This window comes from Gobius niger, assembly GCF_951799975.1.
Source record: "Gobius niger genome assembly, chromosome: 20".
Classification (NCBI taxonomy): domain Eukaryota; kingdom Metazoa; phylum Chordata; class Actinopteri; order Gobiiformes; family Gobiidae; genus Gobius; species Gobius niger.
The window spans coordinates 7763623-7784522 of NC_136871.1; the positions used below are offsets into that span (position 1 = coordinate 7763623).

The window sequence follows — 20900 nt, forward strand, 5'->3', positions numbered from 1 at the left end:
ATAGTCAGGACAACAATTGAAGATCAGCAGAGATGAGGTACTTAGTTACATTTACTCAAGTACATGTACTTAAGTTACTTTTTGAAGCAATTGTACCTCTTGAAGTAGTTTTATCACATACTTTAATATTATTCTTAATTATTATTGTTATTATTATTATTATTATTATGAAGTATCTGTGCTTGAGTCATTCCACAGTGAATAAAGTAAAACAAAAGGTGTGTGTTTCATGTACTTTTGTGGGAAAATACTATATCCAACTCTGAAGATAAGGCCCAGTGTATGATTTGGGGAGTTAATATGGAAATATTCGTTTGATATTTACTTGATGAGTAATTGCTAATCTCATCAGTACTAAGCCTACTGTCCCTGTGTAACTTTGTAAATAAAATCATTATTCTTTTAACTAAGCAAATGACTATTTCTGGGACATTTGATCTATGAAATGTGCCTACAATGCACCTATTCAAGGGAAATATGCTACATATCGGTTCACAGCCAAGACAACCTACATGGTGTTTTTTTTGTTTTATTTTTTACATGTTTTGGGATTTCTATAGTAATGTTATATCTTATGCAGTATAAAAACATCACAGCAAAACAACTGTGTGACAACAAGTACTTTAATTCATTCAAAACAGAATATCATTTGCAAACAGTGTTCAATTAACAAAATCAAGACATTTTTTCTTTTCTTTTGTTTCCTCATAAAAAGACCTAAGAACTGAACTAGACCTGTGACATTTCATATCAATCTGACTTGAATCAGAAGTCTCTACATGCTGACTGTACAAACTAAGGACCATTAAAAGAAAATAAGGTACATTTCTTAGACACTAAAAATAGCAATCATTGATCTGGAAACTGATCTAGACATGTTGTGATTGACGTGTGCTCTACTGTCTTAAAGTGAATCATAATTACTAATGCTTTTGCTCTACTTTTACTTCAAGCTTGATATGAAGGAACTTTATTGTTGCAGTTATTGAAGTGCTGATGGCCAAGCTGGTGCCCGTGCTCCATCCATTTCTGAGGCCAGCTGATTTCCACTTGCTACTCTGTGACTGGCCCCACCAATAACAGCTTTGCAATCTGGGCATTTGCGGCTCTCCATGGCTCCTCCGCAATCTGAGATAAGATACACATGGCCATTGGGACATTTGAACCAGTGACCTGGCATCTGAATGGCTGATACGATCATCTTTCTCTCATCTTCACTGATCCCCAAACCAGTGAGAGGGAATTTCTCTTTCAGCCCCTCTATGATTTGTTTAACGCCTGCTTCATCATCTTCAGTGAACTGACCACGTTTGTCCAAAGCATTTCGAAGAGTTTCTTCTTCCCTTTGGATCATCAATCTGTCTCCTCTGAGTTGAAGAGCGTTGCAATGGGCGTTCAGTTCGGCCAAGAGAGTGAGCCTCCGCAGTTCTCTTTGCAAGTCGTGCACTTGCTGTTCTGTGAATCTTTGCCGTCGATCTTTGAGCCAGCCCAGAAACTTTTCGATCTGCTCCTTAAACGTTGCACCCTCAGCAGGAGACATATTTTTTCTTTCAAGCACCATGAGTTCTGCAACTCGTGAAAAGAAGTCCATCTTGTTCTCCACAATCCACAAGTCAAAAGCTGACAAATGGCGGATCAGCAATTTTTCTTCTATTTCGCGATACTCTGTTGGCAGTACCGTCAAACAAGCATTATTTCTGTGTCCTTCCCACCGTAGCTGCAGCGCCCAAGCTTGTGTCTGAATATCCTCCCGCGCTCCTGCAATCTTCTGCTTTACCAGCTCGATCTCAGCCAGACAGCGGTTTATGTGGGATCCATACCGAAGGTTCTTGCGTATTGGTGTTCGGCACTTAGGGCACTCTTTCAGTTTGATTGCTACTTCTTCCTCATTCTCCTGCTGTGTCTGGTCCATCTGCATGAATTGGTCCAGGGCTCTGCGCTCAATGACGTGTCCACAGTCTTGCAGTTGAATAAATCGTGATTCTGGGTCGTCCTCAAAGCCAAAGAAGATCTCAGTTACCTCTTCACGATGACAGACGCGGCACTTGTCGGGACAGTTTTCTCCACACAGCCCGATGCATGGATGCCCACAGGGCAGGGTTGCATTACATGGCTCATTACACGGGGGGCGGTCACAGGGCTCATGGCAGAGCTTGGTGCAGGTTTGGTGAGGGCACTGCCAGGCACAGGGCTCCACGCAGGGACTGCAGGGCTGACCACAAGGATTGGAGCACTGACTGTGGACACAGCGATTCTGACATTTTCTAGTACAAGGAGGGCAAGTAGTGCAGGGAGACTGACACTTGTGAGAGCAGATGAGAAGGCGCTCACATTTATGGGAACAGTCGCAGTGATAGCGGCCTGAGTGACAGAGGCTGCATTTTCCACGACAGACATGGCCACATTTCAGCTGCTGCTTGCAGGGAGTTGTACAATCTGGCTCTTTTTGCTGTGTTTTGTAAAAACAAAAGTCCTTTTGCTTGTGGCCGCACTTCAACTCATAGTGAATCTTTACTTTGCAGGATGTAGTGCAGGATTTTCCGCACACTTGATCACAGGGATGTCCACACCTCAGTGTTTTGGGACAGGGCTCTTGGCACACAAAGGTGGCAGGATCCTGATGACAAGGAACCATCTGTTTGTGTTGACACTGGGGCACGGTCTTCTCCACCAGGACATTGCATTTGTTACAGGTTTCATAGCACAACTGAGGACAGCCGTGTCCCAAATCACATAGAATCTTCTGGCACTTCTTCATGCACTTGTTCTGCTTGTGCTCTGGGTCATAAGGATGGCACACTTTACTGCACACGTGACCACATTCTAAGCGGTACTCACACGGCTGGGTGCAGCCTCCTTCAGGGGCCTGTTCGAAGTCTGCAGCACTGGCAGCTCTCACCTGTCGAGCGGGGTGATTCTGACAGCACAAAGTCAGAGCTGTCCCAATCTGATCCTTCTCCCTCAAAGTGTGGAAGATGTTGCTCCACAGTTTGACTTGGCCGAGCATCTCACTGTTGCCTATGCAGTAGAGCCCTTTCTTTGCACGGGACAGAGCAACACACACTCGATTGGGGATGTTCAAAAACCCAACCTTACGCTGCAAATTGCTCCGAACTAAAGACAACAGCACAATGTCGTTTTCTTCTCCTTGATATTTGTCCACAACATGAACTTTTACTCCTGAGAACTGACTGGCAGGCATGAGTTTGCGCAGACAGAAGAGTTGGCCTGTGTAAGTGGTGAGGATGGTGATCTGCTCTGGTTTGTACTCCTGAAGTATGAGGTAACGACACAAAGCAACGACAAACTGAGCTTCATGTTTGTTCTCATGACTTTTGCCGTCTTTGATCCCCTCTTCTAGATGTTTGTGCTCCACAAAGAAAAGGTTGGTATTCAAACCCTGTAAAACATGCAACAGCCGAGTCAATATAGAAAAACAAAACTACAGCTAAACATTCTACAAGTCCTGAGAAAGCCACAGAATCTAAAACAGAAACACAAGTCAATGAAGTCACTAATGAAGAGCAAACATGCACAAACCTTGACGTTTTCGTACTCTAACACAGAGGGGTGGTTCTCCAGCTCTGAGTAGATGTGTGGGGTCAGCAGACGGGCAATGTCTGGCCTCATGCGGTGCTGGAAAACAAGTCACATGTTTAGCTTGTGCAAAGCTAACTAATGTTGCTGATCATATATTGTCATTTACTGATTGTACCTGATAATTGAGTCTGACGAAGGGAAGTTCCATGTTCACCAGTCTCTCAAACATGGACATCTCCAGGTTGAAATTCTTTGCGAGTTCATACACTGTGGCACTTGGACGCAGCTGCGAAAAATAAAAAAACAGCTTTAGCAAGATGTTTTAAAGAACTTGTTTGGCAGATTTTAGAAGACAGAACCACAGAACTGCTCACCATTTTACAAGTTGGAAGAAAAAAAAGCTCAATCCCTCAAATGATAAATTACGCCTCTTTGAAGAGAGGAGAAAAGTCCTTAATTCTATAACAGATTACAGCTCGGAAAGCTCTTTGGCTCTCCAGTAAATCTGAGACCTTAGACCAGGGCTGTCCTAACCTTTTTCATAAAGTAAATTCTTGTGACACCAACGCTTTCCTTGCCAAAGTATCGCTAAAGATTTGGAGACTCAGAGCTGCTTTATTTTGTTTGAATACTGATGTCTTGGGGATATGATAATATCCGCACAGAAAGGCTCCGTCCAGGTGGGAATCAAACCCGGGACCTTGCAGCTGTGAAGCACAAGTGCTAACCACCGTGACAACCTTTTTTTAATCAGGCAAGTACCGATTTGTTTCAGAAGGTCTTCGTCAGGGGAGGCCAATCCCAGCGTGTTACATTGAAAAAGGTTTAGCTTAGGAGGAATTATACAAAGTCAAAGTACAATACCTCCACTGATCTACATTGAGTAAGCTTTGAAAGGAATAATCTTTACCTGCTGGTGGTCTCCAATGAGGATGAGGTGTTGACATGCGCTGCTCAGAGTGGTGATGGTGTGAGCCTCCAGAACCTCTGCCGCCTCCTCCACGATCACCAGAGACGGACGTACCTGCTGCAGCGTGTGCCGGAACTTGGCGGCACCTGTGGTCGTCATGCCGATCACCTGCACAGTTTCATACGTGCACACTTAGCCTTGATGAGGGAATTAAGGGGCTAAATATTCTTTACAATACTGATACTTTACAATTGCCTCCTTTAGAATACGACAGTCTTGTTGTCGTTTGACTTCAGCCAGTCTGTCCACTGAGTTCTGATACTCTTCCTCTAAATCCAAGGTTTTGGTGCGCAGTTCAATCCTATAGCGGGAGATCCACAATCTGCAAACAACATGTAAAGATTGTAGATAACAAATACTGGAATATTAAAGTTGGTGTATTTTAAGGGATGAGTACACAGCCGCCCAACCCTTTTTCTTTTTTAAAAATATATTTTGAAACCCCATCTGCCAAAATTGCGGCTCTTATAAAACATGATAAACATATTTCCTAGCAGGCAACCACTTATTTTAGAAGAGTAAATTGCAATTGTGTTGTGTTCTGTTCACGAAAAGTAGAGAGGAGAATTCAGGTAGAGCCCCTTTAAAGGCACAATTCTGAACATTTTGGATTATATTGTTGCCAGCAATACAAACCATGCTCCTAATGAGCAACACAGAAACGGCTATTTTTGCAGTGGGTAATCACAAAGTGGATTTGGATAAGGACCTGTCTAATTTAACTTATTACTTTAGTCAACATCTCCATGGAGACAAACTGGAGATGCCCAGTAAAGTAACAAGTCAGGTCGAAGTTTGTTTAGTAGGTATTTTTCAACAATGAAATATCTGTAATTAAATAAATGCTTGTACAATATGTTATTTTATTTATTGGGTGAAATGTATGGGGATGTGGCTTTAATGACCACTAAATTGTTTCGTTTAATGTTAGGTTTTTCCTCACCGATAAAGTTTCCATCTGTCCGGCATTCTCAGCATCCAAACATCAGTGGAGCGCTTTTCTTCTTCTGGTGTCATGGATGAACTTTCATTCAGCTCACGTTTTATTTTCTTTTTCAGGTTTTTCCTTTGGCTCTTCTGCAGCTGTGACCCAACAAAAAGAAAAACGGTTAAAGTTTGTTAATTGATATGAATTAATATTAATATTATAATTAATATGAATTATCATTCAGCAGGTAAGTACCGTTGTGCCAATAAGTTTACACACCCTGGTGGATTTTTTTTTCACCATTTCTCAAAGACTATGAATAAAAACACACTTTTTTTTCACTCATGGTCAGTGATGTTGATATGGTGCACTTTTCATCTGTGATGGCCTTTGATGAAAAGTGCACCATACCTACTGTGAAATATGCCACTGGCATCTTCAGCAGAATAAAGTGAAGGTCCCGTGGTCATCTCAGTCTCCTGAGCTCAATATCATTGAACCACTGGGGGGGGACAGCCCAGGAACTTACAGGTAGGCTTTTTGTCAAGAAGAGTGGGCCGCTTTACCATTAGATTATGTACAAAACCTACAACTGCCAGAAAAGACTCCAAACTGTCATTGATGCTGAAGGAGGCAATACACAGTATTAAGAACTGGGGTGTGCAAACTTTTCAACTGGGTCATTTTGGTATTTTATTTTGTTTTATTTTTTATTTTGATTTGAAATTAGTTCACACATTTTTTTTTTAGAATGAATGGCTTCACAACATCACTGACCATGAGTGAAAACGACCTGCTTGTAATGTGAAAACGTTTTTGTGTTGTCATTCAAATTCTTTGAGAAATGGACCAAAAAAGGGTCTGTAAACTTATCGGCACAACTGTATATTGCCGATCTTGCTGATCTCAACGTGAACAAGAGAAATCAAATAAATGAAAATAACTGTTTGATGTTGTACCTGCCACACTCCCTCATTCATTCCGGGGGCTGCTTCGGGCTGTGTTTCAGGTTCATCCAGAGACATGGCCAGCATCAAAGACTCCACTTCCCTGACTGTCTGTGCCGTCTCTCCTTTTTTGTCTCTTTCACCTTTTGTATAAATGAAGTCATCGATGATCCGATCGGCCGCCATCATATCTGCCTCCTCTGCAATATCAATCAGGATTTCTTCATCCAACTCCCCAGCAGCTTCTACTTCCATTTCTGAAACACAGTTAGTTTATAATAGCAACTTTAGTGAGATTAATGTTAAACGGCACACACTTCACTGCCTTGTATTGTGCCACGGTGCATTGTTACACCCTGGTTCCTCACCATAACTCTCTGCTGTGTTCACTGAACCCCCATGATGCATCAGGCCACTCAGACCCAGCCACTCCATGATGAGATTTAATTTCCTGCCAGCCACCATTTGAAATCCACCTGCATTCTATACAACAGAACAATGAAAGAGCTGAACAATATTGAAAAACATATTACATTTGATGAGATATTCGGACATACTTGAATCGCATGCAGACTGGCCCAGTGCTTCTCGGAGATATATTTCTGTAGGACGTTCTCACGCAGGACTCCTTTGACGGAACACTGCAGTTGTATGCCCTGTACCTGCAGCCTGCGTTCAGCCTCACAAAGCTCCCTGTAAATCTGAGAAAAAGAGGAAATAAAATGACTTTACATGATAGCAATTAAACTGTTCACCCCCACCGAGCACATTTCCCCCAGTTTGGCTTTACCCAAATCTAAAAGCTTCTTGGAAAAAAAGAATCAACAACACAATAAAAAAGCGACAAAAACACAAGACAAAAAGGCTAACAAAAGGTGAAGAAAAGGCAACAAAAAAGACGACAAAAAAACATGACAAAAATGCTTGACAAATTAGACAAAAAACAGACATAAATGAGGAAGAAAATGCAGCAAAAAAACACAATAAAGATAGACAAAAATGCAACGAAAACGTGAGAAAAATATGACGAAAACAACAAAAACGCTTCAAAGTAGCAACAAAAGTGAGACGTAAATGAGGATGAAACTGCAGGGGAAAAAACATAAACACAACAAAACATACGACAACAAAGGGATGAATAAGCAACAAAAGTGTGACCAAAAAAATATGACGAAAAAGCAAGGAAAAATCAGTTTTGTAGGTCTTAGTTTTCAAATAAGGTGTTAAAGGGACTATACAGAGTTTAAAAATGTTAAAAGTAAGTATTTTCCTCCCCCTACATGTTCCAGCCATGTCCTAATGTGTAGAATGAGCTCAGACCTGTTCGCCACAACTGGCTCTAAAATCCTGCACTGTCACTCAGAAAGGTGTACCTTCGGGTCCGAAGTGCCGTCATGCACGAGATTAATATAGAAGGTGCAGTTACACGTATGACCTGAGGTGGCAGTAGTGAGTATAAATGGCGAACTTGCATCTAGCCCCTTTAACACTAAAGCTGAACTGGAGAAATGCCTTCAGTTAAGAGGTTAATGTGATATGTTATATAGGGTTGCATTTTTTTACCCCTTTTATTTCTGGAAAACTATTTAGCTGCGACTTTTCTGACCAGCTTTAAATATGATCAATCCCTACGTTGTTTTATTTAGAACACTATATTTTGTAATTGTAATTTAATCATAATTAATCATGCAGTTTTCCCACTGATTAAAACCAAACCTAAGAAAACTCACTGTGTTAAATGCAGCTGACAAATGGTTTCCCTGACGTTTGGACTTTTCTTTGTGAGCCAGCTCTCTCAGATTGAAACGCTTCAGGATTTCACTGCTGCTGCGGCCTCCGACTCTCACTATTCCATCAGGGAGAAATTTGTGGATACCTAACAGAACATAGTTAAACAGAGGAAAAGATTAAAAACATTAATATAATATGGCGCATGTTACAGCTTTATACAGTGGGACTATACATTCAGTCATGGACTTTTGTTGTTATGGTGGCCATTTTGAATACCGAAGTAGAATTATGCAGTACTACATCATGCAACAATATCTCTACTAAGGGTATAAATGAAAGACAACTGGCAGACGGTGACAATTGTATGCAATCATTGCTCAAAAATATAACAGTAAAAGCACGGCCCCAGAGACGCACGTTTATGTGAAGAAACCAGTGAGTGTTTAGGATGTTAGCATGCAACCGGATAGCATTTATTTTCAACAGCTCAGATTCGACCTCTCCAAGAGAAAGCCCTGAACCACACTCCAAACATCTAGCCTTGGATACAACATGTAACAGAGGTCAAAGCTGAGCTGCTACTATAGTATTTCCTCAGTGTTATAGATGTGAACAGCACATGTGTTTATCGTGTTGAAGCCATTGGTTGACAGTTGCTAACCGGTAGCATGCTATCGTCTTGCGCAGCTTAAACACTGACTCAGACTGAGACTCTGATGACATGACAAACTGTAAAAATCACAGAGAAAGGTTTTCTGTTTTTCCTTTGTTAAGTTAGTCTGAGGAGTGAAGCAGATCTTTAGTAAATCCTGCTGTAGCTCGACAGACAGAGCTGCTACCGGGGGCGGACTGGGACGGAAAAACAGCCCTGGACTCTGACCAGCTTGGCCCAAATTAGCGTAATTGTGCACTTCCACAAATACATGTTTTTAACCTCTTACCACCCGCCTAAACCAAATGCATTCTGTCCTCTTTTGGCTGTGTAACACCTCATTTGAAAGCTAAGACCCACAAAACTGACCTTTTGCCTCGGGCTGTTGCTGTATTGTGTCACCTATTGTATGTTTTTTTTTCTTCTCATTTTTGTTGAATTTTTGTTGAATTTTTGTTGAATTTTTGTTGAATTTTTGTTGAATTTTTGTTGAATTTTTGTTGAGTTTTTGTTGAATTTTTGTCACATTTTTTTTAAATTTTTGTCACATTTTTTCTCACACTCAAACTATTTTTTCTATTATTTTTTTGTTTTTTTTGTCTGTGTTTTTCTCTTTTTCTCGCTATTTTGATGCTTTTCTTTTCAGCTTTTAGATTTGGGTAAAGCTCAGTTGAGGCGGGACTGGTGGCCCTCGAGCCAGTGGCCCTTCTGTGCTCTTCCAGAATGAACATATGGCCAGCCCGCCCCTGGCTGCTACGTCTGTGCCACATTTGCTGGTTATATCACATAAACGTGCGGGGCCGTGTTTTAACTGTTACCTTCTTAACCATTGATTATGAGTACATAAAAATGCCACTGTCAATCAGTTGTCTTTCATTTTCATCCTGAGTAGAGATATTGTTACATGTTGTAGAACTGCATAATGCTACTTCGGTATTCAAAATGGCTGCCGGAACTATGTGTGATGTCAGTGGAAACGCAAGTATTGAATTATTCTCGGTTAACATTATAATGATTATGAACATGGGGTACCTTCAAGAAATTGATCCAAGGCATGATTAGTGTAACACACAACCAGAATGGGGGAATTCATCCTCCAAAGGCCTTGATTGGTCAGCAGAGCCTGGGCAATCTTCAGCCCAACATAGGTTTTTCCTAAAAAGACAAAAAATAAAAAGAAGGAATGAAAAAAAGAAGTTCTTTTAGCCTGACATACACTGGTCACTTACCGGTCCCTGGAGGTCCTTGTATGATGGCTAGCTCTTTGGTCAGGGCCAACTGAAAGGCTTTGAACTGAGACTCATCCAGGCCCAGCTCCTCCATTGTGGGCCAGGCCTTTGTGTCCAGACAGTGAAACGGCTTGACTTTTTTCTTAAAGTCGGGGTGAGCCACAGAGGACACGTCATAGGTGTCAGATCTTCGCAGATAAACTGGGGCTTGAACATCTGGGCTGCAGTCCACAAGGTACCTGTTGCAATATTGGTAAATCTGGTTAATTCAGGCAATAATTCATTCAAAAAGTAATGCGTGTAATGTGTTGGCTGTAATGTGCTGTAATATTTTGTAGCGAAAACAATAAATCTGGTGAGAACTGGTGCAAGGGAACTCTACTTTGTTGACACTGAAAGGTGCATTGTGGAACTTTTTATGTGAAAAAACAACAACTTGATATTTGTGTGTAATTGAACTTTTTGTAACCCATTGGTTGTATGGGTGGTTACCATGGTGCCTTTACTTTTGATTACGGTGGCTTCTACAATGCCAAAACCTACCAGAAACTCTCATAAAAATGATCCCGGGGCATCATAGGGACCACTGTGATGGAAAGTAAAGGCGGCTTGCTATCTAATAGATAGCAAGGCACCAGTATGTATGTATAGATAGTATCTACACATACATACTGGGTCACTAAAAGGTCAAGTACGCATTAATACATGCAGGTGCATATAATGCACCTGTGTTCTGCTACTAACTTACTTAAGTGTTTCATTGCATATCATGTGTATATAATGTTTCACATCCAGTAACCTGCTTATGACTATGTAATAATCTTTTTATTTTTTTTATTGTGCTCAAATAAAAAGCTTATAGTGGTTGACACTTTGCATGTCTGCCACACAGCTGCATGTGCAGAGGCCTTGAACCCAGTTGTTCTAATACATCTTTGTTACAAAGGCAATTCCAGGTTAGATAAAACACATGTCCTTGAAGACTTTCCCAGCATCCGCCTGCACATATTATCTCAACATTCTACCTCTGAAAGGGCAGCTCGTCCTCCTCCTGCTCTTGGAGACCCTCCAGGACATAGCGATAAGCTTCAAAGTAGGCAGTGGTCTCTACCATCAGGAACATTCGGTTTTGCTGAAACAGAATAAAACATTTACTTGTATAAATCAACTTAATAATTAATGCATTATGTTCTTTTGTTTCCCTTAAGATTCTCACCTCAATCCCAGCCAATCTCTTTCTACTTTGTTCTGTAAAAATAATCTGAACTATCCCTTTTTGGAGTTCTTTTGGGTCTCGATCTGCCACCGTTGCAAAAAGGAAGGTCTCAAAGTTATCACATGACAAACAGACCAAAGAACCGAAGATCAGCCTCTTTGAATTCTCCCAGCGCACAAACTGTGGGAACAAGAATATTAAACTGAGAAAAAAGACCAAATTATAGATGAGTTTTATACAAGGATTATATTCATAGGCTAACCTTGAGTGACTCCACATTAAACTGGACGACGTATGCAAGGCCATTGACGGTGCATTTAGGAGCGATGATTTTCGTGTCATGATACATTCTGATGTCATCCAGCCGTTTGCCCGTGGCTTGGTTCGCCGGATTGTCAACTCGACCAATGTTCATCTGTGTCCAGAGCAGCTCCTGGATTCCTTCTCGGAGCGGCCGCACAAAGTCCTCTCTGAGCAGCCGGAAGTGTGTGTCCAGGTAGAGATGAGTGCTGGGGTAGCGCTGAGTGGTCAGGTTAGGTCTGAGATAGGGCCTTTCCTCGTGTCGGAGCTCCTCTGGGGTCGGGTAGATGGGGATGGTCCTGAAGTCCTGCTGCTCTTCACCTGGTTCTTCACAACAAAACAAAACGTCAGTTAGTGCTCAGCCTGAATGGCAGTCGAGATCTGTGTTTAGGCGTAGGTTACCAGGGTTCTCACGACCAACGGGCAGCAGGGCATAGGTGTCTTTGTCTGTGCGCAAAGTGCCTTCTCTAGACCTGGTTTGGAGGTGTGTAACCAGGTGCTGAAGATGCCCCATATTCTCTTCAATCTGAGCTGGGACGCCCACTCCCGAAGTCCTCAGGCTGCAGAGGGCTGTGGGCAGCAGCGTCAGAAGAAGGCTCACTGTGTCAACTGAGCTGGCAGGGAAGATGCTAAGCACCTGGAAAAAAAGGGAATTACAACTTTGTAAATTCTTTGAAAAATGATACTTCTCTATGTTTACTTTTACAGTTTTAAGTTAGAAAAGATGAAATACCATGCAAAGGTGAACAAAAGATCCTGTACCTGAGTGAGGATGACCAGGATGTTCTCCAGTTGCTGTGGATACTGCTCTCTGCGGGCAGCGGCAGACTCTGTAACTATACCTATCAGGTAGTGTGGCAGGACGGTGCGCAGAAAGCTTGAATCTTTGATGAGGCCGGCCAGGTGCTGCAGGGAGCTTCTGTTCGCCCGTGATCTGAAGGCTTTACTCAACACTAAACACAGCAACTCCAGGAGGTCCTGACGCATCATAGACTCTGCCAGGAGAGCTTTGAGACCCGGGTGGGAGGAGACACTGATCGCCACTTCATATGGCTCCATTTGGGAAAGTTCTTGAAGTCTTCTAAAGCCCAAACCACTTCCTTTATGAGTGTCTGGTTTTCCAACAGATTGTGACTTTGGTCCATGTCTCCTTCTTTCCTCCCCATCATGTCTTGTCTCTGGTCTGCCCTCCCTTCTATCCAAACTGTAGTCTCCCCGTCGATTTCTGTTTGCACCTCCATAACCACCACCGCGATAATCACCGCCTCTCCCCCTTTCAGCTCCCCCTCTGCCACCACTTCCTCCTCTACCTCCTCCACCTCCTCTACCCCCTCCACCTCCTCTACCTCCTCCACCTCTCCCTGTGCCCCTCCTGCTCTGCCCTCCGCCAGCTCCAGCAGGCCCATTCATGGTGTGGTTCGGTGCCGCTCTGGGGTTTGCATGCGCCCTGCCCTCTCCTCTGCCCGCTGATCCACTGGCATTCGTGTGTCGCCCAGCAGCGCCTACAGGAAGCAACAAGCACGAAAACAGAAATACAAGCAAAATGTCACACAGCCGCCATTAACAACACATTTGTTATTTTATTTTATTCCTATGATGTGTTTTTTAGATGTCCTTTCTTACCAGATGCTGCATTTTGGCTTTGTCCTGGTCTTTTCTCCATCACGTCGTCTCGTGCAGACCTATGGTGATCATAATATACATTTTTGTCAATAAAGCTTGATCATAAATAGCCTTCTATTTGTTACGTCAACGTTTTACGTGAGGTAACCTTTTCATACAACACTCTGGGATGACATCTAGTGGATTCCCTATGTAATCTACCAAGATCGACTTTCATTTCACCCGAAATAGGACGAGCACATCTCTGATTAAAATGCAAAAAACACGTTCTTTGTTTTACACAAATAAATAAATGCACTTTGATGTTGTTTGTAAAGCTCTTTAGACCCATTATGTCGTTTCCTGTTTCTGAAAGGTCCAATGTCTGACTTTTTTTTTTTTTTCTAACAGTGGGATTACATTGTCATCCTGTGTAGACTATGTCGTAAAAGCAGAAATGTGTGGGGAAACGACCGATATGCGTCGTACATCTAGGCTAATTATTTATTTTACCCGTTTTTTATTGATTGTGAGCCAGCAGTATATTCCAAAAAGGAGGAAGTAAACAATAGGAATGGCCTTCAATACATTTAACAGCAATTATTCTACCAACCATAAGGCTACATTTTATAATTTCAAATAATAAATAATCCTTACCTCCTGTGTTGGCTGTCTGATACGACTTCAACCCGATGAGGAAGACGACTGTGTCATCTCTGGGCGAATGGTGTTTATATTCTCAGCCCTTTTCGGTTTCGTTTCATCACAGAGCTCCGCACCCAGTGTGGTGGCGATGCCGGAGGCCGGATACTGCTTAACTTTCTATTTACTGAGTCACTCTGGCTAGGCACAGTTTTGTTTTCCTCAAACCGAATATATAAGGTGATTTGAATAATAATATAAGAATGTCTCTATAATGTGGCAATTGTTGCAAGGGGGAATAAATTAAAGAAGAATCAACAAACCAAATCATCTTTTATTATTATTATTATTATGATTATTATTATTATGGGTTTATGATATCCCATGTATCATACATTTACCCTAAGTAGCCTACAAGTAAGGCCATGTGTATCCTTTTACAAGTGCTACATTGAATTTTACAAGAACAGTCAACCGAGACAAATGAGTTTCATAATTACGAAACCTTTCAACGCAGCATGACGTTACGTTGACTCCTCCCCCTGCGTCATACGTCATCATTTAGCCTTCTGAGCTGTGGCTAGCAACCGTGTAGTTTCCATTGGTAGCTTAAATCAATGTAAACATGTAGCATTTTCTCCTTTTATTCCCCTTTTACCACGTCCAGCAAAGGTTGACGCGACACACATCTGGTAGAGGAGATTTATTTGTGATGGCCGCCATATTTAAATGACAAACATGTAGATTTAACCCGCTGTCAGGCTACGGGGCTGTGTCTTTCTGTGGTTGCTTTGCTAACGTTGCTAATTAGACAGCTTGTCGCTCCTAACCGGGTAAATTGAGGTTGTCAGAGAGCCATGGCAAGGGGGTTTCTGTGTGTGTGAGCGTGGAGAAAGAGGTGGGAAAATGATGAAGCCGAGAAGTGCTGGTCCCTCTTCGCCCGGGAACGGAAAGCAGTGCGGTGGTACGTGGTTCAACAACGCATCCATGTCATTTCAATATCAGTAACTAGCTAATACCGTTTTGTCAATCGGTCTGCAAGCGTAATCCACTCTGGTAATTTTGCGTCAGATTATGATAGCAAGCGGAAGAGGAAGATTGCGGACATCACACAGGCTCTGGATGCCAGTCCCGTGGATGTAGCGGCGCTGAGGAGGATGGCCATCAGCGAGGGGGGACTGCTGACCGACGAGATCCGCTGTCAAGTCTGGCCTCGGCTGCTCAACGTGCCGCCTCAAGTGCTGGAGCAGGAGCCAGGTACAACCCCGTTACATGTATACCTTTAACCTCTTGACCCCCACCTGAACCGAGCACATTAAGTTTGGCTTTACCCAAATCTAAAAGCTTCTTGTGGGGAAAAAAAGTGTCAAAATAGCAATAGAGAGCGATGAAAAAGTGACGGAGAACTGACAAAGAAGCCAAAAAAGAGCAACAAAAATGTGACAAAAAACTAACAAAAAAGCGATGTGAAAATATGTCCAAAAGGTGATGACCAAGCAGCAACAAAGCAAGGAAAATGCTCCATTTAGACGAGTTTTGTAGGTCTTAGCTTTCAAATGTGGCGTTATACTGGCTTGTAGGCTTTGACCTTGTGTATTTGGGTTAGGGCTGAGCGATTAATCGATTATTGAAATAGTCGACAACTATTTACGTCATCGATTAATTGTTGTCTAGTTAGCACAAAGTCAAATAGAGCAAAAATGACATGAAAATTGTGTATTTTTTATGAAAGCCTTCTTCAGGGGTAGGCAACGTCAGGCCCGGGGGCCAAATCCGACACTTCAGCACAGAACCTCTGGCCCTCAAGATGATTTTGAGAAACATTATCACACAAATCAGAGAGTTCTTTTAACATTATTGGAGCTAAATGGAAGGGAAAAAAAGGTAGAAATACTGTCAATACACCCAATTAGGTCATATATTATGTACAACACTGGCATTTGAAGGAAGTGCACTGTATCTGAATTTTAAGTCATTTCAATTTTAAGTAATTTATCTCATTTAAGATAGTAATTTTTCCAGTGTTGTGCTTTACTTTGGGCTAATAATCAGCGGCTTCAGCCCTCGGTCTATTTACAATAAAGAAAATCGGCCCTCCGCCAAGAAAACTTGCCTACCCCTGGCCTACTTTGTTTTTAAAGTTAGGGTCTGTAGTGTTTTGTACATTGAACATTTCATAAATATCCATTGGTGTCTCATCCAGTCAGGAGCAGAATTAGGGCCAAGAGCCTCCAACAAACATTCACTTTAAGTTTACTCCATGAACATGTCCTCAAGCGATGCCACTTTAGCATTATGTGAAGGAAAAAAAAAAGGAAAAAATACCCTTTTCAAACACCATTCACATCACAGCCAACCGATAAAACGATTAATCATGAAAATAATCGGTAGATTAATCGATTATCAAATAATCGTTAGTTGCAGCCCTAATTTGGGTAAAGCTGAACTGGAGAAAATGTACTCGGTTAAGGTGGGGTTAGGAGGATGAAAGCCAAAATTGTGTTTCAATTGCAATGTATCTCCTTTCAAAATAGCATAACAATTAATTTTAGTTTGTTATCAATTAAGCCCCTGATTGTGATTTATTCAACTGATCAATTAATAATGAACCCCCTACTGCGAGCTGAACAGAACTTAGTTGGCAGAACAGAACCCAGTTCGCTGACGAAGCCTTTTGGATGAGAGGCGAAACGTTCGAGACTCCAACCACTGAGTACAGACGACGACTCGAATACCTTCATTGAAGATGGACAACTCCTGTACGACTGAGAGCTTACACAGACACCCGACTAATAATAAAGAAAGACTAACAGTGACTAAACTTCCAAATACGATCGCGGACTCATAAACCTGAATAAATATTAACAAAAAGGAGGAAACTGGACAACATCCAAATTCCAGGTCAAAGAGTTTCGTTTATCAGTTTTCAGTCGAATAGTTTTGAACTTTTAACATCCTTAGGCTGGCCAAGCAGACATGCTTTTTGCTTTTCTTTGTAAAGATAGACAGAAAGTTGGAGTGGGTGGCTGTGGGTGGCTGACCAGGCTACACACTCAGCATCAGGGGAACAAGTTGGGACAAGTTTGGACATTTGCTTCGAAGTTCCCTCCGTTTTTGTCAACAACAATTTCAATGACTAATGATTAAAAAACAAATTCAAACATTATATGTAAATTTCAAATGCTGCATCCATGTCAGACATGTACTGTATGCTGTTGCTAGGCTGTATAAAAATGCTGAGTGTGAGCAGGTGCAACTTCTCCCAGCTAAATATATGTCTAATGGGAACACCTTTTCCCTAGAAACTGTGGATCGAGAGAACAACAAGGATTACAACCAGGTGTTACTGGATGTACAGCGCTCACTCCGGAGGTTTCCACCCGGTGAGTCAGTCTTAAATTACATTTTAAGTATTTAGGTAAGGTTTTCGGTTGGCGTGTTTATCTTTTTATTTACGACAACAAGCTCCGCCCTCGACTGTTCCCAGCTATGAATGAGTCACTGAGTTGTTGGAGCTTTGTGAAACTGGGTCAGAAAGTTTGCTGAGAGAGTTTTATGAACCATAAATCATTGTCCTGTCTTTGTACCTGCGTCTCGTTAACATAAGGTTGTGATAGAGGTGCTTTCTCATGGTTCCTATAGTTTATCTCTTTGCTACTGCTCCTTGCTCATCATCAGTACTGGTAATAACATTATATTTATACTTCCTGAGTCCTGACACAAGGATATTATGTGGTGTGTAGTCATTGCATTCGAATGTTTGAACCATAAAGTTGTTTTGTAAAGGGTTCAGTGTGTACCATAAAAGACAGATTTAGTGAAACACTGATGATTGATGTTGTGTGCAAATACTAGATGGTCTTTCTGTCTGTCTATCTCTCTATCTCTCTATCTCTCTATCTCTCTATCTCTCTATCTCCCTATATCTCTATATCTATCTATTAGTGTTTTTTAATGACAAAACCTGTTCTAACTGCCTTTCTCCCTGCAGGTATGCCAGATGAGCAGAGAGAGGGATTGCAGGAAGAGCTGATTGACATTATCCTCCGAGTTCTGAAACGAAACCCTCAACTGCACTACTACCAAGGATACCATGACATAGTGGTCACTTTTTTGTTAGTCGTTGGAGAGCAGCGAGCGACCGCTTTGGTGGAGAAGCTGTCCACTCATCACCTCAGGTAGGTGGCTGTGTCTAAATAGTAGGGTCGGTCCATATCATATAGTGCACGGTAACACCGGTGTAGTTCTTGGACTCCGGTGTAAACTTTCATACCGCAGTGGATGAGATCATTTGCATGCGCAGCTGATTCAGAACCAGGCGGAGATGCTGCGCTCAGAGTCACTCAAAGCAGCATAAACATGACTGTGGAGGCTTCAGGCGCTTAAAGAATCTAATGATGAATGAAGTATGTTGCTTTTGTCGCTCATATTTGCGAGGAAAGGGCTCATTTGCGTCTTGGATGAACTCCAGCAAGTTGTAGCATCGCCTAGCTCGCTAGCTAACTTTCTGTGGCTAACAGTAGCACGAAGAAAACCATGTTGCAAATGTGGTTAAAGGCTAAAATTATCCTCCTCACAAGCGCTCACGTAAGTCTCAGGACAAGCTCATATACGCACTTCTCCTCCTCCTCTCTCTTTCTGTCTTTCCCTCATGTGTGTGCGTTTGTGCGTGTGTGTTTGTGTTTTTGTGTGTGTTTGTGCGCATGCTTCTGGGATCGGGAGAGACGTGAACAGGAGAAATAGGAGATAGTGAATACTTTGAAAGTTACAATTAATTTAACTCATATTTCTGGCAAACTCGTGCCCTAAACATGTTTTTGCCTGACAGTAAAATCACGTGTATACTGCACAGAGGAGGGCACACACAGGCGCATTTTACTGTGATGGAGATGAAGGTGCAAATAATTGTAGCAATTATGTGTCCAGCTGATCGTTATGAGCACATTTTGGTATCGCTGGTATATTTGTTTTTGAGTTTTACCACAGAAATCCTTTAGTTGGATCCAGTCTTCGTTGGGTCTTAATCTCATTGTTTTGCATGTCTTTAACATGTTCTAGTTTAGCTTTAGTTCACTTTTCACTTGTCTCTGTGTGAATTTAATGTCAAATTATCCAGAATAAAAAAACAAAATCCAATTGCAACTATTATCTAAAACATACATACATGTTTCCTTGATCATTCATCCTTGAATATATTTTGTTCCCTTCAGGGACTTCATGGACCCAACAATGGACAATACAAAACACATTCTTAATTATTTGATGCCGATCATTGACCGGGTCAACCCTGAGGTTCACGACTTTATGCAACAGTAAGTGTACTTTCAATTTGTTTAAAAGTTATTGCTCTGCCAATTTAAACTTTGTAAATGAGGAAGTATTTCATATAATGGTTTATTGTTTGTAGGTCAGAGGTCGGCACAGTCTTTGCTCTGAGTTGGCTGATCACTTGGTTCGGTCATGTTCTGTCAGACTTCAGACACGTCGTGCGGTTATACGACTTCTTTCTTGCATGCCATCCATTGATGCCCATCTATTTTGCTGCTGTAGTAAGTAATTGCTCAGTGATGATTTACGTGCTCTTCTTTATTATATTATTTGCATGAAATTTGCCTTTTAAGTAAACTTAATGTGCCTCGCCTTGTCCTTGTTCAGATAGTTCTGTACAGAGAAGAGGAGGTGCTGGAGTGCGAGTGCGACATGGCCATGGTTCATCACCTGCTGTCTCAGATTCCCCAGGACCTGCCGTATGAAACTCTCATCAGTCAAGCTGGAGACCTCTTTGTCCAGTTCCCACCTTCTGAACTGGCCAAAGAGGCCGCCTCCCATGACAGGTAAAGCATTTTACTGTTTCAAGGCACATTAGAACATATTGGTACAAGTCAACACAATGAAATGCAAGGCTATTATTTTCATCTCATGAACAAAACAAGTGGAACCAGTCAAGGGAATGCCCAATGCCTAATTCAGGACTTACCAAAATCACAATGACAAGGAAAGAAAATGTTTTGATTCATTGCAATATAAGCTGTTTGTGGCATTGCAGGCACAATATCAGGTAACATTGCCAGGGCCATTTTGTAAAGAATGGAGTTATTCATATTTCACAGTTCTTATGATCTCTAAATCTCAAAATATTACAAGAGGAATCACAATTTAGTAAGATTTTTTTATTTATCGAATAAAAGCTCAATTCTATTTATTCTGTAAAGCGCATTATTGAGTTGCCTTGTGTACGAAATGCGCAGTATAAATAAACAGGCCTTGTCTTGTTTTGCCTTCTTGACAAAAAACGTGCACTTGCATCTAATTAATATTGAACATCTTTAAAAAGCTGTCGCCAAAATGCAACAGCTACTTATAATATTTGTTTAAATGGATAAAAAATGGTTGTTTCGGAAAATTGAGTTTCTTTTAAGACAGGAAAAGTCAGCTCTTTGTTCCCTCGCACACATTTCATTAATCATTTGCGCTGTGCAGTTTTACTCTGCTTTCACATTCGCCTCATTACTCCACACAAACAGAACTCACATTTTATCTTATCCTCACCTCATCACTCTTTTAATAACACACACCTTTCTCTCTTTTCTGTCTTAAGCATGGCTACCACCACTTTTAAAGACTTTGAGCTGGCTTCCACTCAGAGACCGGACTCTGTTCTCCGTCGGCGGCGCAGGCAGAAGTCGGGGCCTGTAGAAAGCCCCGCCTCCTCCGCGGTGGTGGCGGTGGCTCAGCCCTCAGCGGCGCGGCGGTTCGTCCGGTTGGCCGTCATGGGACTGACCGTGGCTCTCGGGGCCGCGGCTCTCACGCTGGTCAACACCGCTCTGGAGTGGGCCCCCAAACTCGACCTGTTTCCTTGATCTGCTCCACTCGTGAAGCTTACCGCTGAATGGAATCAGATTTGTGTCAAAATGTGTTTATTAAGGCTGTGTTACGCAAAGCAAAGGCAACGGACGTTTCTGAGATGAATATGCAGGGGATGCATTTTCGTACAGGGATAATAAACTTAACACAGATGACATTTTTATCTTCTAAACCTGTCTACTAATAATTGACTCTGTGCAGAACTTCAAATCATAACAACGTCGCCCAAGAAGTGACTTCCTGTTTCGATCCAGCACACCAAAATAAAAGCACCATAGA

General features: G+C 41.9%; 2 protein-coding genes and 1 long non-coding RNA gene across 3 annotated transcripts; 1 reads left to right on the forward strand and 2 right to left on the reverse strand.

The window, feature by feature from the left end:
• Positions 1–686: 686 nt before the first annotated feature.
• Positions 687–12704, reverse strand: LOC306980219 (NFX1-type zinc finger-containing protein 1-like). The gene is made up of 17 exons (XM_079579492.1): positions 12276–12704; positions 11916–12150; positions 11476–11840; positions 11214–11393; positions 11023–11129; positions 9998–10236; positions 9801–9923; positions 8116–8261; positions 6943–7086; positions 6754–6868; positions 6398–6642; positions 5454–5593; positions 4700–4832; positions 4451–4618; positions 3716–3826; positions 3541–3636; positions 687–3400 (listed from the first exon to the last, which is right to left on the reverse strand). The coding sequence occupies exons 1-17, from the start codon at positions 12570–12572 to the stop codon at positions 983–985; spliced, it is 5262 nt and encodes a 1753-aa protein (XP_079435618.1). The 5' UTR covers positions 12573–12704; the 3' UTR covers positions 687–982.
• A 195-nt stretch (positions 12705–12899) lies between these two features.
• Positions 12900–13890, reverse strand: LOC306980220. Its single transcript, XR_013794002.1, has 3 exons — positions 13773–13890; positions 13137–13195; positions 12900–13015 (listed from the first exon to the last, which is right to left on the reverse strand). It is a non-coding gene; the product is annotated as an uncharacterized lncRNA (long non-coding RNA).
• Positions 13891–14324: 434 nt separating this feature from the next.
• On the forward strand, positions 14325–20811 carry tbc1d20 (TBC1 domain family, member 20). Its single transcript, XM_079579320.1, has 8 exons — positions 14325–14721; positions 14829–15014; positions 17060–17140; positions 17749–17935; positions 18968–19069; positions 19165–19306; positions 19413–19591; positions 20356–20811. Exons 1-8 carry the CDS (start codon positions 14664–14666, stop codon positions 20615–20617), a joined length of 1197 nt encoding a protein of 398 aa, XP_079435446.1. The 5' UTR covers positions 14325–14663; the 3' UTR covers positions 20618–20811.
• Positions 20812–20900: the final 89 nt, after the last annotated feature.

Coding starts and splice junctions, on each gene's coding strand:
- LOC306980219 (XM_079579492.1), bottom strand. CDS start 12,572: ATGGAGCCATATGAAGTGGCGATCAGTGTCTCCTCCCACCCGGGTCTC. Junction 12,151..12,275: donor TCCTGGTCATCCTCACTCAG/GTACAGGATCTT, acceptor CTTTTTTTCCAG/GTGCTTAGCATCTTCCCTGC. Junction 6,869..6,942: donor CCAGTCTGCATGCGATTCAA/GTATGTCCGAAT, acceptor TCTGTTGTATAG/AATGCAGGTGGATTTCAAAT.
- tbc1d20 (XM_079579320.1), top strand. CDS start 14,664: ATGATGAAGCCGAGAAGTGCTGGTCCCTCTTCGCCCGGGAACGGAAAG. Junction 17,936..18,967: donor CTGTCCACTCATCACCTCAG/GTAGGTGGCTGT, acceptor TGTTCCCTTCAG/GGACTTCATGGACCCAACAA. Junction 19,307..19,412: donor CCATCTATTTTGCTGCTGTA/GTAAGTAATTGC, acceptor GTCCTTGTTCAG/ATAGTTCTGTACAGAGAAGA.